At 42.5% G+C, this 17707-nt stretch overlaps 1 protein-coding gene across 1 annotated transcript in view; it reads left to right on the top strand.

Moving 5' to 3' along the window:
* The window catches only part of LOC149997508 (F-box/WD repeat-containing protein 10-like), a 34577-nt gene extending 21645 nt beyond the window's left edge, over positions 1 to 12932 (top strand). Inside the window, 5 exon segments of the mRNA XM_090257481.1 lie at positions 275 to 417; positions 6817 to 6975; positions 8605 to 8873; positions 9703 to 9837; positions 12055 to 12932. Coding sequence (XP_090113607.1) covers positions 275 to 417; positions 6817 to 6975; positions 8605 to 8873; positions 9703 to 9837; positions 12055 to 12881 — 1533 coding nt within the window. The 3' untranslated portion in view covers positions 12882 to 12932.
* Positions 12933 to 17707: the final 4775 nt, after the last annotated feature.

The following is a 17707-nucleotide window of genomic DNA, read 5'->3' as shown; positions in this document are numbered from 1 at the left end:
GGCCTGCCCCAGCCACAGACCTCCGGGAGCAAGTCCTGCCCTGACCACATTCTCCCTTCACTGGGAGAGGGCCCTGGAGAGAGGGAGGCATGGGCCCCACCGGCCTTCTTAGAGCCAAAGTAAAGTTGGCTGGTTAAATACCCAGTTAGTGGGAGTCCTGGATAGGTGTAGGGTGGCTTTGCAATTTATCTAAAGAAGCCTCCAGCTTCGGCCCTTGGAGGAGTCACACACAGAGTTGAAGCTGGGCTGAAAACAGATGCAACTTTCTTTGCAGACGCTCAGCGGCCATGAGGGAGCCGTGAAGTGTCTATGCTTTGACGAGTGGCACCTCCTCTCGGGAAGTACCGACGGCCTGGTCATAGCCTGGAGCATGGTGGGCAGATATGAGCGATGCCTCATGGCCTACAAGCATCCCAAGTACGTGCCTGCAAAGCCCCGTCTGGACAATGTAGTGCTCTCCTTTCCCTGCCACAGCCAGGTCAGTCCCTTCTGCTGCCTGCTGACCTTGTGTCTGCTTTGCTCCTCACCCATTTCTTCTTCCTCTTCCCTTGCCTGTTACCCATTTCTGCCCCCACCCCATTTTGCCATCTCCCCCATTTGTTTCTCTTTAAGAAATAACAATACTAGATGTGTATTTTGAGAAATGTTTGAAATGTTATACTTACGGCACACGTGATATATCTGTTACCTACTAAATGTATGAGTATCGGCAGAACTGTCCCAAATAATGCCAGTTCCAGTAAATTTAAGTTTTTGGAATTGGCCTTTACCTCAGGAAGCTTGTGTTACGAAAGCTTAAAATGATCCAAGGGACGAAGGTTTAAAAATAACTGAAGGCTTTCTCTGTCTCACTTATTTCACTTACATGTGGAAGCTAAAGAACAATGTAAATGAACACACCAAACAAAACAAAACAACAGACTCATAGATACAGAGAGCAAATTGATGGTTGCCAGATGGGAGGGGGTTAGAGGGCAGGGTGAAAAGGTGAAGGGAGCAAGGAGTACGTATTGGTGGTTACAGAACAGCCACGGGATGTAAACTACAGCATCGGGAATACAGTCCGTAATACTGTAATGACCATTTATGGTGCGAGGTGAGTACTAGACGTGCTGTGGGGCTCACTTCTTAAATTATATAGATGTCTAACCACTATGTTGTACACCTGAAACTAATATAAAATAACATTGAATGTCAACTGTAATTGAAAAAAAAAAAAAAACCCTGAAGTTTTAAAGAAGGAGTTTACTTAAAGCCTGTGGGCTGGATTCTATTCCAGGACAGCAAATGGATTTTATTTCACAATTCCAATCCCAGTTTAGTGGTGGTGGCTGCTTGGAACCATTGAAGAAGTAGGCTGAGGTCACATCTGGATGTATTTGGAAAGGGTATTGTGGTCAGTTAATACTTTTGCCACGGCCGTAGGTTTTACAGCCTGCTCTATGCCACTCCTGAGCCACAGGAGTAATTCTTCTTCCTCTGAGTGTGATACAAACACTTCTAGGGGATGAAATGCTATCTCAATTGGTTAAAACAGTAAATGAGCTTCCAGGGGAATCTTATCAGGGGATGGTTATTTAGTAAAATACTCTTAAAAGAACCTCCTGAACAGGCACACCGGCTTTGTGGGAGGTGGAAGGGGATTTGGATATCTCTGTCAGTGGTGTGTGGCTGCATTATTGATGGGTGGGCGCTGGGACAGGTCTGTGTTCAGGATTTTTCCAACCCTTAGGTGATTATCAGTAACTCCTTTAGCATGTTATATGGATTATCAAAGCTTGACCCCAAGAAGGGAGTCAAATCTTATGTCATCTGAAAATTGTAACTTCTTAAAACCTTCCAAACTCAATTCAGTAGGATTTAGTTTAAGTATTAGAAAGTAATTTGTTTCCAGAAAACCCAGCAATTTGGTCACTTTTCCACCAAACCAAGAGCCTCCCACTCCACTTTAGCTACAAGACCTTCTTAAACCATTCTCACTCCCATTGAATGACAGTCCCAACATACCATTCACATTGGTCTTGATACCTTGCACGGTTACAGCAAATCCATAGACATCTGGTCATTGCTCTTGTTTATACGGCCCCTCCTCCTGCTCATCAGTTTAAGTGCTGTAGATATGTAAGTGCTCAATAAATATTTCCACTCAATTTGTAATGAGGACTTATTTGACAGATTGCTTTTCCGGAGAGTTATAATGATTGGGCTGATACCCATCTTTTGAATATAACATATGTGAAAAAACAGATATAGTTGCTGTCTGTCCTTTTGATCTAAGTTTTTTATCCAAAATTAAGATTATGCATACAGTGTGGGAGAGAATGGATATGAGAAATAAAATTAGAGAATACAAAGCAGGGCTGACAAAAATGATGATCTGCAGAAAAGCTATGTACTCTAGAGTCTTTTTAAGAAAACTCTTTAGTCTTTAATATCTTTTCTACAGCTAGTATTATAATCTTTTTTTCAACTTTTAAATTAAGATATACTTTACATAACATAAAAGTCACTATTTCATACTGTACAATCCAATGGTTTTTAGTATACTCATAACATTGTACAACCATCGATACTAATTAGAGAACATTTCCATCAGTCAATAGTAATGTCCTCTGCTTCATTTCCGATTTTAGTAATTTCAGTTTTCTCTCTTATTTTCTTGGTCAGCCTAAGTAAATAATTGTCAGTTATCTAGCTAAAGATTTGTTCATCTTTTCAAAGAACCAACTTTTGGTTACATTGATTTTGCTTTCTTGCTTCCCAATTCTCAAATTCATTGATTCCTGTTCCAAGATTTATTTTCCTTCTTTGTCCTTGGTTTGAGTTTAGTTTAACCTTCTTTTTGTAGTTTTTTTAAGGTGAAAAGTTAGGTTATTGATTGGAGAATGTAGGCATCTACTGCTATAAATTTCCCTATGAGCAAATATTCCATATTTTCCTCTGTTATTCATTTCTAAGTTAATTTATTGTGGTTGGAGAGCTTCATATGATTTTAATCTTCCAAACTTTATTGAGACTTGTTATGTGGCCTAACATAAGGCCTATCCTAGAGAATGTTCCATGTGCTTTTGAGATTAATGTGTACTCTACTGGTATTTAGTGGATGTTTTGTATATGTCTCTTAGGCCTAGTTATTTTCTAATGTTATTCATGTCTTCTGTTTCCTCGCTTACCTTCCGTCTAGTTGATCTATCCATTATTTAGAGTGTGGTATTGAAGTCTTCAAGTCTTCATTTGTTTGTTGAATTTTCCATTTCTCCTTTTAGGTAGGTGAGTTTTGCCTCATGTATTTTGGGGTACTGTACTGAAGTAAATATGCATTTTTAATTGCTGTATCTTCTTGATGGAGTCACTCTTTTATCATTATATAATTTCCCTTTTTGTCTCTAGTAACAATTTTGTCTGCAAGATTATTTTGTGTGATATTAGTATAGCCACTCAGCTCTTGTTTGGTATGGCTTATCTTTTTCCATTATTTTACTTTTAACTTTTTTTGTGTTTTTGATTCTAAAGTGAATCTCTTGTAGACATCATATAGTTGAGTTATGTTGTTTTTAATCTTTTCTTCCCATCTCTGCCTTTTTTTTGAAGAGTTTAACTCACGTACATTTAATGTAAATAACTTATTTTTACCATTTTGATGTTTGTTTTCTATAGTCTTATGTATTTTTGTTTCTTAATTCTTCTATTATAGCCTTCTTTGATCTTAGATTGTTATTTTCTAATGTTTATCAGAGAGGTTGGTCTGTGTTGTCCTCGCCTGTTTTTAGTATTAGGGTAATGCTGGCCTTGTAAAATGAATTTGGAAGTATTCTCTTTTCTTCCAGTTTGAATATTTTAATATGAAAACTCTGGAAATCAAATCTTTATTATCTCTAGGGTTTGTTTTTGTTGTTGACTGTTGTAGCTCATTGCAGTTTTTATTGGTTTGTTTAGTGTATCTGTATTCTTTGCCTTGTTTGGCCACTAAAGTCTCCATTTCATTACTTTGGTATTATACTAGCGATTGGAAGGAGATTTACTTGAACACCTGGAAATAAAATGTCTCCAATTATTTGCCAAGGTGCTCTGTGCTATTGATGGAAGCCTTGAACACTCATCTAAGCAGGCTAAAACTCTGCCTTAGCTCTTACTTCCCATTTCTGTAGAACATCATGGTCAGCCAATAGTGAGAGTGTAGGGTTTTATTTAGTTCTTTGCCACGTATGCACACAGCCCCAGGAATATGTATGAGCTTTTTAAAGTCCTATGGACATTTTACTCCCCAGATTTTTCTCCAAAGCTTTTGATTAGTAAATTGTTTACCCTAAAAGATATGTATTGCCTTAGGCAGCAGTGATGAAAACATTAGCCTATAAATTTTTTCAATAAATTCCCCTAGGCAGCAGCTTTAGCACTGAGTGAGTTCCTAGCAAGGTGAAATAAATTAAAGTCTTTGAGTCCGTTTTCAGGAAACCATCAGACAGGTCATTTAATTCGTTATGTATGAGGTCAGTTCTGTTTCCTCCAATACCAGGAATGTGAGCTATTTTCATGGCTACCACTGGACTGGGGAGTTAGAAGTGGGACTAGGGTCCATGCTGAGGCTAAGCGATTGTTCTTGTCTAAATGCTCCCTGGCTTCCTGTAAGCCTTTGATTATTTTCCAGAGTTCCTAAATAGTTGATTTGGACAGAGGGTTGTTTTTTTTGTTTTTTGTTTTGGCCACAATTTTCATTGCTTTAATGGAAGGGCAAAATTTTGGAGTTCTTTTACCTCCATTTTTATTGACATCACTTTTTGCAGTGTCTTTTGATAAACAAGGAACAAAGGATGAGACCAATACCTTATTTCTAGGACAGAGATAAAACCTGAAAGGAGACTGGTCTATGCTAGGATCATAATACTATTCACAATTCAGTCAGGTACTGAGCTGTTTTTGAAATACTTTCACTAATTTAATCCCAACAGCAGTTCTCTGAGGCAGAAATCACTACCCCCTCTTCATAGAAGAGAAAACTGAAGACCGAGAGGTTAAATTACTTTCTCAATGTCATACAGCCAGTTAGTGGTAGAATCAGGTCTTGATCCCAGCTTTTCTGATCCCAAAGCCCGTGCTTTACCTCAATAGACTGCAGTGGTATAGGCCGAGCTATCTAATGTCACAGGGACCTATGAGAAGTGCAGGTCCTGCTCGGCAAGATCAAAAGAGATACAGAAAGAGGCAAGCACTTCAACCACAAGGCACCTTCCCTCGTGCTGTTTCCCCTGCAGGTGGACTAAGATGCGCTTAGGGCACCAGTACAATAAAGTAATTGTATTTCCATCTAAGGCAAAAACTAGAACTTTGTTGGACTTTCTTATATTTAATTTTATCTATCTACCTATCTATCTGTCTATCTATCATCACATGATGAGGGATTCAAGTTGCATTGGCCTCATTGCTGTTCTTTGAATAAGCTAAACATGCTCCTGCCTTTCAAGTTCTTTGTTATTTCTGTTTTGCTGGTGGTAGGAGCCTTGAAAAGTCTTAATCTGGCCCTTGGATCTTATCAAGACTCCCACCAAATGGCATGAAGTCAATGTTATTTTTTTCAACACATTGTGGCAATGGTCATACTCTGAAACATGAGCCAGACACTCACTTTTCCAACAAAGATTTATTGAGGGCCTGCTATGGGCTCGGCCCTGTGCTGGGCATGCAAAAATGAATGAGACATACGTTGTACCCTAAAGAACCTGTCAGTAAACCAAAGTTTGTGTCTGTGTGTGTGTGTGTGTGTGCATGTGTGCAGGGGGAGATGGAGAGAAGAGATGGTCTTATGGAGTTAAATGAGTAGAGATGGCAGGGATGGGTGGACTTGCTTTGAGTATAAAATAAAACAAGCCTTGGCTGGTGTGGCTCAGTGGATTGAGTGTCAGCTTGTGAACCAAAGGGTTGCAGATTCGATTCCCAATCAGGGCACATGTCTGGGTTGCAGGCCAGGTCGCAAGTTGGGGGTGCGCAAGACGCAATCACACATTGGTGTTTCTCTCCCTCCCTCCCTTCCTTTCCTTCTCTCTAAAAATAAATAAATAAGATATTAAAAAAAAAAATCGAACAAATTGGTGACATGAAATTCAACTTTTCAGTATCATCCATAGGAATGGGTTAATTACTCCTCTCAGAATTGAATATTCCATATATCTGGAGTCTGTCTTGGACCCAGCTGTCGTAGCAGGATTTTGTTGGAGACATCCACCTAAGTCTCCTCCTGCTCTTTTCTGTTTTCTTGCTGGTCATCAGAGAAGGAAACTCATACATCTTGTGCCTGGGTACAGTTTTCCTTCAGGATGTTTAACTGAAAGAATGAAAGCCACCAATTTAAGGCCCAGAATAAACTGCTCCAATACCAGGTTTTTGCTTCATATGAAAATGATCATTTTTGCTTGTTTCTTTCTTTCTTTAATACTGTTTGAAAAGGAATCAAAACATTAAATAATTCTCAGCAGACTTTTGTAGAAGTCAACAGCTAAGAACCAAATGTAAGAGAAAGGCAGGATCATCTATAAAACAGACCTCATAAAAATGTGTGACATAAGCCTTTGTACTTGGCCACCTACGGCACTGTGACCAAATGGCAGGAAAAAGAACTGCAGACCGGAAGGGGAGAGTACAGCCAAGTCTTGAGTGTTACTGGTTTACATCCAGAATTATAAGATAATGGCAAACATCATTTTAGGGACAATTAAAACCACTGCCTCCCAACCATACACAAAAGACTCTGAACTACAAACAAAACAAAACACAAACAAAAAGCCTACGCGGCTTGCTGCCTGTCGCTCTGTTCCCTCCCAGGGAGGTGCTGCACGTCCCCCTTCTCTTCCTCCGGGTCATCAGCGCCTGCGCTGACGGCAAGATCCGCATTTACAGTTTCCTGAATGGGACCTGTCTGAAGGTGATGAAAGCCAATGGCAGAGGTGATCCTGTGCTCTCCTTCTTTATTCAGGGCAACAGGTGCGTGGTAGGTGTGGAGGTTGGAGCCATGAACAACTCTGTCGGGATGATTTTCTCTCCTCTGGGACACAGCCTTGGATTTTCTGGCAGTGGGAGAGCGTAGGTGAAATTGGGCTCTCCTTCAGTTTTGGCTGGAGGAGAGTAATAGTCTCAAGGGAGACTAAGTGGACTTTGCACCAAACTTAGCAAATCCTCTAAATTTGTTCTGGATGTCTGGGCAAATCATGCAGGGAGTGCAATATGGCTTTGCTGCGGGGACCACAGTCTGCCAACTGCAGCCCCTGCCTGCTCGCTGAGCGTGCTCTCAGCTGCCAGAGAGCCCCGCGACTGTCTTTGACACCTCACTTCTGATGTGGAGCCGTACGAGGAGGCTCGGGGTGGTGGGGGTGGCAGGGGCAGGAGGTCCAGTGTCCAGTGGGACAATGCTGAGCAGATGAGTTTACAGAAACCAGAACCACGACTAAACTAACTGTATGTAGTACTGTTTGTATTATGTCACGTTTGGGGTGATATTATGTGAAAATACCCAAATAGAAATAACTTTTAAATTCTACCACAGGCTCACTTGAGACATCAGTTAGTCTCCGTGAATTGTATCGCCTTGTCTCTAATGAAACTTTATTAATACTCCTTCTCATGTTAAAGGGGGAGGGCTGGTGATAAGTGTCAGTGAACAAACACTTCTCAGTCATGGAGTAATAACGTTAAAAAAAATCACCTCTTTTTCTCATTCATGACCTCTGAAGAGAGACTATTTCCTTTTGGCTTGAATTAAAATAAACCTGAAAGAGATTTCTAATTAGAGTGATTCCCCAAATTTTATTCCAGTGTTTTCCACCAAAACAAGTCACTGTTTTAGAGAGTTAACACGGACAATTAAGGTCTTGAAATTGCAGCCTCTTGGAGCTGAGAGGAACCTGCACACAGAGTTTCTGTTTCTTGCTCAGTGAACCCTGGGAACCACAGAAACCAATGCGGAGGTGCGAGGCAGTTCCTGGGGGGCCAGGTTTGGAACTCCCGTCCTACCAGGTCATTGAAGTGGGGATTAGGGAGACAGAAATCATCCTGCTTTACAGAGAAGAAATGTTCCGTCTAAACGTAGAGCAAGCACAGAGCTGCGGGAGGGCTGGAGTGAAGGAGAGTGGGCTGGATGGAGGGTCATCGAGGGAGGGAAGCCTCCCCATGAAAGAGTTTTCCACGTCCCCATCACAGCAACAGAAACATGACTTTGGGGGCTGCGCTTAAGAAAAGAGTGAATTTCAAGACCTCTGTGTGCAGAGTACCTCAGCCTCTGCCTTGAGCATCCTAGGTACTTGGAACTCACTCCAAGGCCAGAAATTCTTTTAAAAGTATTCTAACGGCAAAAGCAAAGTAATCAGAACATATGTGCCCTGCTCACCTTTAACAACAGCAACAACAAATCAGCCACAGGGCCCGTGACCTCCGCTGTGTGGCCTGCTGCCTGTCGCCACTCCAGACCCTTCAACACGCCCTATTGGTGTGGTCACTCCCCGGGGCATCTTCCCTTGGTCTGAGGGCTGGACAGGACAGGAGCTGGTGTGCAGATTGGGAGGCCGGGCAGCGGCGGACTCCACGCTCCTTTCGTGGGCCATCTTGTTGTGGTTCCAGGATGCTGATCAACACGGAGAGCAATATTCTCCTGTTCCAGTTTGAGAATATAAAGTGGCAGTACTCCCAGGAACAGGCCAAACAGAAGAAGAAGGACAGAGAGGAAGACAGGGATGAAAGCAGCCTCACAGAAGTCCTCTCCAAGGCTAGCACTCAGGTGTACAGCCTGAGGGGCTCCACGTCCAGCAAACAGATGGTGGCCCAGGAGTCCCTGTTTAGTAAACCCCACAGGCACCGCATTCTGCTGAAGGCAGCCAGGTTCCTGAGAGGTAAGAACACGGACTCCCGGGTCCTCTCCGCGGTACCCAGTGGAGCAGGTGACAGGCTGCCAGGACTAGTTTCTGTGTGGGATGTTTTGGCCAGTGGCTTCTTAATGGTAAATTCCCTACCTGCAAGGAAGGGGGGAGCAATTCTCTTTGATTTGCCATCTCAAGGGAACCCCCTGATTTTCCAGGCCTAATTTTTCAGGCTTATTAGAATGTTTGTACAGTAGCTAACATTAGCTCTTAATACTTGCCATTAAAACAAAAAACAACCAACCAACATCTTCTCCCCATGCCCCCAAGCCAAACATATAGTACATAATTGTTTCTTAGGACAAACAGGATATTATTATACTGCAGAAAAATGATCAATGCAGAATGTGTTATCTCTAGACTCCTGATTGATAACATGCATATCTGGAAAATATTAGTTATATAGCAAGTGTGTGTGTAGGTGTGGGTCAGAGAGGCATGGCTCATGCCATTTATAAGACACACAAAGAATAAATTACGTAGGGGCTGGAGGAAAGATTCCTTTCCCTTACCTGCCCTGTATTTGGCTTGTGAAATTGCGTCCAGAGATCAAGAGATTGCCTCCCAGCATATTACCTGCAAATGGTCAGCTAGAAGAGACTTTGGGGAGTTAGATAATGCTCAGAGCTTAATAATCAGTAGGAAAAGTGGGTGGGAGGAAAGTCAAGAGGTGATCTAATACTAGTTTCATATGACAAGCAATAAGATGTTGGTTTGGGTGAAAACCAGCCCAATTATCAGCTATTTAGACCTACTTGGATTAAGTAAAGCTATTATTGTTTCCTCCTCAATCTTTATTTAGCAATGTCCATGGAGCCAACATCACACCAAAGAGGTGGCAGGAAGAGAGCAAGTCCTGTTTCTAAGGAAGCAAACGCCTCAGATGGGAGGCAGGAGAGTTTGGAAGCCAAGTTCCTCGCAGGAGATAAGATGGATGGTGATACTTTAGTCTGAATCTGTGGCAAGATCCATCCCTCTCTCTCCCCACCCCCCACCCCCTTTCTCTATTGCTCACCTTGCTCAGTCTAGTTTTTCAGCAGATCGACACTTTGCTTGGCTTTGATAATTCTGAATGAATGGACAAAATGTCCAGTTTTTCCTAAGAGTGATTGGTTTTACTTCATTGTCGCTACTAAGTTGAGGCCGCAGAGTGAGCACCTTCCTAGGAGCCAAAGCTTCTAATTCTGGGCTCACAGCCTGACTCCCTTCCCTGCCAGGCAGCCTCCACACTTCTTGGACTGTGTGCCACCAGTCTGGTGAATGGGCCACAGAAGAAAGAAGAGGCAATTGAGGCCGATTTCAGAGGGCGTTTTAGGGGATTTCGTGAGGAAGGAGATCAATTTGGGGGCGGGTGCTATGTATGTGAGATATGGAGATCAGGGGGAGAGATGGGGAAGGAGCTTTGAAGAAGAGTTACTGGACATCACAAAGAGTATCACCCTGTGTGGTTTCTGAGAAACTTTGATAAAGATTTAAACTGCCTTTGAAGTAGTTTTGGTTAATATAGTAGTTTTCTTTGACTCAAACTCCCCACAGAGACGACTTTCAAAGTGAGGATAAGACAATTACATTTTAGTGGGTACCTTTGTATATACCCCTGTGTTTGTGCACCCGTGTGGGTATTCCTGTAGTGTGAAGTCTTGGGGGTGGCACTGCTGAGCCAAAGGATAATTTCATTTAGAAACTGGAAAGATACTGCCATGGTTGTCCTTTAAAAATGATGTATGAATTTACCATCCCACCAAGGACGAGCGAGAGCTCCCACAGCACCCACGCCAACACTGGGTATTGGCCATCATTTTGTACTGTTTGTAATGATAGGTAAAAATGGTATTTGCATTTCTTTAAGGATGATCCCAAACTAAATGTCCATCAGTGGGCAATGACTAAGCAAATAATGAAAAATCCACATTATGCCATATTATACAAAAGCTAAAATTGTTATCACGAGGACCTACATGTATTGACTTGGAAGGAGATCCACAATATATTATACAAAAAAAAAAAAAAGAGAGAGACAAGTTAATGAACAAGGTCATCATAATTCCTTTTATAAAGGGAGAAAGAGCTGTGTGTTTTGTCACACATGTACACACGTGTGGAATGGTTTTTTCTGGGATTGAAAGGTGTGGGGGAGAAGATTTTGATGTCTTAAGTTTATTGTGTTATATGTTTTAATAAAATATTACTTAATTCAAAAAGTATGAGTCTTGGAGAAATTTGAACTTTTATCCTATCCTAGTACATTCATACATAAACATTTTGGGATAAAACTATTTGGTCAAGGAAAATTGTATGCTTAACACACAGATGCATCTTATTTGCTAGTTATAGATTGGTAGACTTCGGGGTACAGACTTTCGCTCTCTAGGTTTGACAAGACAAATGGCTTCTACTTTTCATGACTCAGTTATTCCCTTTATAAAATGGGAATAATGCTTTCAGTGTATCCGTGAAGTACTGCAGGGACTGAAAGGACAAAATGAGGTATAATAGATTCAATATAATAGATTTGCTCACCTGGGAAGACATCCTTTTAACTCAAGGCACCTTGGAGATCCTGACCATAATGTAGTGTGAAAGAATGAGTCCCTGGCCCTTGTCAGTAGCTTTTGGACCTGCTGATGTTGTTCAAACATTTTGGGAACTCCTGTTCTGGAACTGCCTTTTGGTCCTGCTGTGATATTTAACATTTCCCACAGATGACATATTTTTAAGGCAGTTTTGATTTTGGAAAATGTCCAGAGATCATTTGGAATCAAATTTGATTAATGTGATGGAAATCAAATTTTGTGATTCACTTTTTCTTTAAAAACAGAAGTATGTTACTATACATTTACAAGGCCTGTTTTGTGTGAATCATAAAAGAGGTATGAAGTTTCAAAAATGTAGAGCATTGGGATCATATATGTTCCCTCCAAAATATGCATATCTAGAGGTTAATACACACTTGCACACTAGTGTATTTGTAAGAGACTGGTTGTATTGAATATGTTGTAATTGCTGGTATCATAGAGGATTTTGCCCACATAATGGTATATCCATTAGGCAACAAAGATCTCAGTTTGCCACAGCAGTTAGAATTGATTTAATTGTCATGCATAAGTACTTAATGTTTTGATAGAACACTGATTTGTTTTCTTATTTTTTGAAGAACCAGATAATGTGGAAAAAGTACCAAAACAAGAACAACTGCAAACTCCCAGAGACCTGACCAGTCACTCAAAGAGAAAGTCCCGGCAAATCACTATGTTGCCAGACCGGTTCCTCCTGACCGTTAGTTCCCTGCAGCAAGCCCATCATTCAGGGAAGTTTGCCTATCCCCATAGGCCCCAGACCCAAGTCACTGATGCCTGGATACCTTCAATTTCACACCCAAGGAAGGTCCTTAGTTTCAAAGGAAAAGCAATCCAACATGCAGTTGATAGGTTGAGAGCCAGCAACCCTCCCATAGATATGAAACAAACCAGTACTCCCCTTGAAGTCCAGAAACTGCAGCCTAACTTGAAGAAGTCTTTGCACAGTCCCCGAGTCCAGTCCAGCATACCCCCGCCCATGATTATACACGCCAGGCTCTCTGGCAGCTTAAAGGGTGAAGACCGAGCAACCAGTTCAATTGACAGGACAGTGCGCAGTGTCAGCCCCTTAACCAGCATGCAGGTCATGAAGCCACACCGCATGCTGGCTCCCCCAGTAGGCCCGACAACCCAGTCTGCCAAGAACGGTCGGCCTCGCTTCTACACGGCCCTCGATCCCTTTAGAATGAACACGGAATTCATGTTGTTGACTGTGCGGGAGGAAAAAGAGTACGAGGAAGCCAAGATGAAAGAATATCAGGCCAGAGAACCCACTGGAGCAGTTAATCCAGAAAAAGCCAGCAAAGCTGCTTGGATCAGGAAGGTCAAAGGCCTGCCTATAGATAATTTCATGAAGCAAGGGAAAACAGCAGCCCCTGAACTTGGTCCAAATGTATTTATCTGAATCACACTTGGGAAATCACATTGTCTTACAATAAAAAGGAAACTAACTGGATGTTGGTGTTTGGCTTCTTGTTCTCTTTCTCTCTCTCTCTCTCTCTCTCTCTCCCTCTCTCCCCTCTCTCCCTCTCTCTCTCTCTTCTGTTTTCTGATGTGGGAAATGCTCACAATAAACATCAGGACGCAGAACTTCAGCAGCAAAGTGAGGTGTTTTTTCATGATTCTGCACTAATGGGCACGCAGCCAGAGAGGCGGGCATGACAAAGTGGAAAAAGCAAACTGGCTTTATCCTAACGCGAGTAGTCCCCTCCCCTGTCTCTCCTGTTTCTTCATTAACTGAGTACTCCAGAGTTACAATCTAGCGTGATTATCTAAGGGTCATCAGGTAATAGGTCTGTCTCTAGCTCTCTCTTACAGATTCTTTAACTTGTTTGCTGAGTTGTCTACCTACATTTTCCCATTTCCCTGTGTTTGTGATGAATATCTTCCTCCCTTTGACCTCGGAGATATTTGTGATGAGCTGAGGAATGTCATTTCCTAATTTGTATACTTATATTCTTTCTTTTTTTAAAAAAATTATTTTATTGTTTATGTTGTTACAGTAGTCCCAACTTTTTCCCCTTTGCTCCCCTCTGCCCAGTACCCGCCTTCTCTCCAGCAATCCCATCCCCCTTAATTCATGTCCGTGGGTTGTGCATATAAGTTCTTTGGCTTCACCCTTTCCTATATTATTCTTAACGTCCTCCTGTCTATTTTGTACCAAGCAATTATGCTTCTTAGTCCCTACACCATTTCCCCATTTCTCCCCCTTCCCCCTCCCAGCTGATAACCCTCCAAGTGGTCCCTGTACCTATGATTCTGTTTCTATCCTGGTTTGCTTAGTTGGAGTTTGTTTTTATTTTTTAGATTCAGTTGTTGATAGTTGTGAGTTTGTTGTCATTTTAGTGTTCATAGTTTTGATCTTCTTTTTCTTAAGTAAGTCCCTTTGACATTTCATATAATGGCTTGGGGATGATGCACTCCTTTAGCTTTACCTTGTCTGGGAAGCACTTCATCTTCCCTTCTATTCTAAATGATAGCTTTGCTGGATAGAGTAATCTTGGTTGTAAGTCCTTGCTTTTCATCACATTGAATACTCCTTGCCAGTCCCTTCTTGCCTGCAAAGTTTCTTTTGAGAATTCAGCTGATAGCTTATAGGCACCCCTTTTTAGGTAACTCTCTGCTTTTCTCTTGCTGCTTTTAAGATTCTCTCTTTATCTTTAATTTGTGGTATTTTAATTATGATGTCAGAGAAGGAAAACTCTGACTCCAAAAAACCTCCGCTGCCTTGCGGCATACCTCTTCAGGGGAAAGGCTAAGGGAGTAAACCCCGACAGAAAATCCGGAGCCGGAGTCCCTAAGGCGGTTTGACGTTGTAGTCAACACCAGCAACTCCTGCGGCGCACCTGAAGCCAAGCTGTATTGACTCCGTCTTTCCCTTGGGCCCTTCAGCTGCGAAGAGATGGGGGGTCTGCTGCATGGGCAACAGCAGACCCTCCATATCACCCTGCCCAGGCTCTGCAGCTTCAGCTTCACTGGAGAGGACACTCCAGCATCATCGCAAGATGTCGATTCAACACGGGAGGAGACAGATACCGTGTCACTTCCGAGTCGGACTGTACAACCATTCTCGGCGGTGCAGATAGACTCTTAAGAAGCTACACCATCGTCTCTCGAGACGGACGGCTGCCGCCGCCGCCGCCGAATTATGATGTGTCTTGGTGTGGTCCTTTTTGGGTCTAGCTTGTTTGGGACTCTCTGTGCTTCCTGGACTTGTATGTCTACTTCCTTCACCAAATTTGAAAGTTTTCCTTTATTATTTTTTCACATTAGCTTTCTATTTCTTGGTCTTCCTCTTCTCCTTCTGGCAGCCCTATTATTTGGATGTTGGGACGTTTAAAGTTTTCCCAGAGGTTCGTAAGCCTCTCCTCATTTTTTTCAATTCTTGTTTCCTCATTCTGTACTGGTTGACTGTATTTTTATTCCTTATGTTCCAAGTCATTGATTTGAACCCCAGTTTCCTTCCCTTCATCATTGGTTTTGTGTGGGTTTTCCTTCATTTCATTTAGCATAGCCTTCACTTCTTCCCTTATGCATGTGCCATACTTAAACATATCTGTCAAACCTCTGAGCACCTTTATCACCAGTGTTTTGAACTCTACATCTGTTAGGTTGGCTATCTCCTCATCGGTTAGTTCTCCCACTGGAACCTTGATCCGTTCTCCATTTTGGGCCATACCTGTCTCCTCATCTTGACAGGCTCCTGTGTTTGTTTGCCTCTGTGTCTTAGGTAGAGCTGTTACACGTGTTATGTTGTAAAGGGTGGAGCCTTAGGTATTTGTCAGTATAGGGCAACCTGTTTCACCATGTTGTGGCACTGTACGTGTGGGAGGGGTCTGAGAGGGAACAATGTCACTTGCTCAGCACTCGCACCTTTTCCAAGCACTTCTCCCACTTCCATTTGGGACTGGCGCCTCTCTAGCTGTTGCCCTGGGTGTTGTTCCCAGAGTGGGTGGGTCTGCGGATGTTCTAGGACCGTGGGGGCCCTTTAAACAAGTGGACTCTCCTGAGATACTGGCAGTTTTTTCCTCTGCCCCAACCCCCACTGGTTTGCACAGTCAAAAGCAATGAGGCTTTATTTTCCTGGTGCTGAAACTGTGAGCTGTGCAGTCTGGTCTGGTGCTGGGAGCACTCCCCTGGTGTCCCTCCCTACTTTTAACAACATGTGACTGCACTTTCTGCTGGCCTGTCACCACTACCACTGCTGCTGCCACCATCACACTGCATCCTCTCTGACTGGCTCCGCCCCTTCTGCCTGTCTGGATGAGTATTTCTTCTTTTATATCTTTGTTTGTTGGACTTCCATGCAGCTCACTTTTCTGGAACTTCTGGTTGTCTCTAGTTTTGAGGTAGTTGTATTCCTTCTTAGTTGTGGAGGGAGATGCAGCGTGTCTGTCTAGGCCCCCATCTTGGCCAGAAGTCCTTATATTCTTTCTTTGTTTTACTGTTGACTCAGAGACTGACCCCTTGATTTGTGATTCAATCACAGTTGGCCTTAGCTATTAATTATTTCCCACTGGTTTGACAGTTGCCAGCTTCCTTGTTCACTATACTGGCAATTAACATGGGGATTCCTAATTATCTTCCCATAAGCCAAAGAATTGATATTATCAAAGTAAGAAAACAGAAGGAGGCTGGGAGAGATTAGCATTTGTATTCCTACTGAAAACCATTCACTGAGACTATGGAAGCCCAATTTTATGGATGGGAGATAGGGAAGTGATAATTGGAAATTAAATACCATGCATCACTATTAATTTAGTACTATCATTTTTATAGGAAATGAACTGATGAGATTTTATCAGAATAATGCACTGAGTTCCTTGGTATTTTTGCATGGAAGCCTGATGAAGCTCAGTGTGTTCAGTTAAGAGTCTAATAGCAGAAGCCCTCAGTGGCGTTGACCTATTGCAGCTGAGAACATTATGTGTTCTCTTCCTTATTAGGGCTATCTTCTGAAAGAATTAAGCAGATTTACCTTTTCTACAAAGGGGGTCACTAATATCAAGTGCGTTGAGGTTTCTACTTATACCTTCTGAGGATGGTATCTGGGTTCAGGCAGGTAATTTAGAATAGAGCATCCTGCCACAAGGGCATGGCCCAATGGGGAGCTCAAGTCTCATCCAAAGGGGGTAGCTCCTACTCAGTGGCTCAGCATGGCCACAGGATGCTGTGAGACAATAGAAAATATATATTGGCCTGTGCCCCTGGTTCCTGGCACAGAGCTCCCAAACCCCCTGGAAATTCCTAAGTGATAAGAGCCGTAGGAGTATCTTTTGTTCTAATGAGGTGACTTGGGTGGGCTCCTGGATGGGCTCTGGTCCCCAGGAAGATCAAGCAATGATTCAAAGCTTGGAATTTTCAGCCCACATTCCCATTCTTTAGAGAGAAAAGAGGGGCTGGAAATGGATTTAACGATTGAACATGCCTGCACGTGTAAGCTCCATAAAATCCCAATAGTAGGGGGTTTGGAGAGCTTCCAGGTTGGTGAATATATCCCCATCCTGGGAGGGAGACACACATCAACTCCACAGGAGCGCCTAAGCTCAGGACCCTTTCAGACCTCATCCTATGTATCTCATCTATCTGTTATTCTGTGTCCTTTATCGTACCCTTTATTAATAAACTGGTGAATGTAAGTGCATCCCTGAGTTCTGTGAGCTTCTCTTGCAAGTTAATTTAACCTGAGGGGGGGCCCTTGGAACCTCTGATCTATAGCTGGTTGGTTAGAAGTACCTGGGCTTGTGACTGGCATCTGAAGTTGTGTGTTACAGTGTGTGTGTGTGTGTGTGTGTGTGTGTGTGAGAGAGAGAGAGAGAGAGAGAGAGAGAGAGAGAGAGAGAGAGAGAGAGAGAGAGTCTTGTAGGATAGAGCCCTTAGTTACTGTGTGATCTGATGCTATCTCCAGGTATACAGTGTCAGAATTTCATTAAACTTAGTAAAGACCCACAGAAGAGAAACACAGTAGGGAAGAACTGTCTTTTTTTCCTATACAGATGGTAATGAATTCAAATAGAATGCAAAACAAAACAACAAAAATCCCAACCCCACAAAACCCTACAACCTACACTTTGGAAGGGCCATCAAAAACATGGCCTCTAGATGTACAGGTAACCTGTTCCAGGCCTCCACTTTTCACTGTCAAGTGCAGGAATATAACTGTTTGCCAAATTGAAAAAATATATTTTTCATTATTAGGTTTAAAGTAGCATTGGCAAATAGCCATGTAAA

This window comes from Furipterus horrens, unplaced genomic scaffold, assembly GCF_987537825.1.
Source record: "Furipterus horrens unplaced genomic scaffold, mFurHor1.1.pri manual_scaffold_11, whole genome shotgun sequence".
Taxonomy (NCBI): domain Eukaryota; kingdom Metazoa; phylum Chordata; class Mammalia; order Chiroptera; family Furipteridae; genus Furipterus; species Furipterus horrens.
This window is presented reverse-complemented; position numbering and strand designations above follow the sequence as displayed.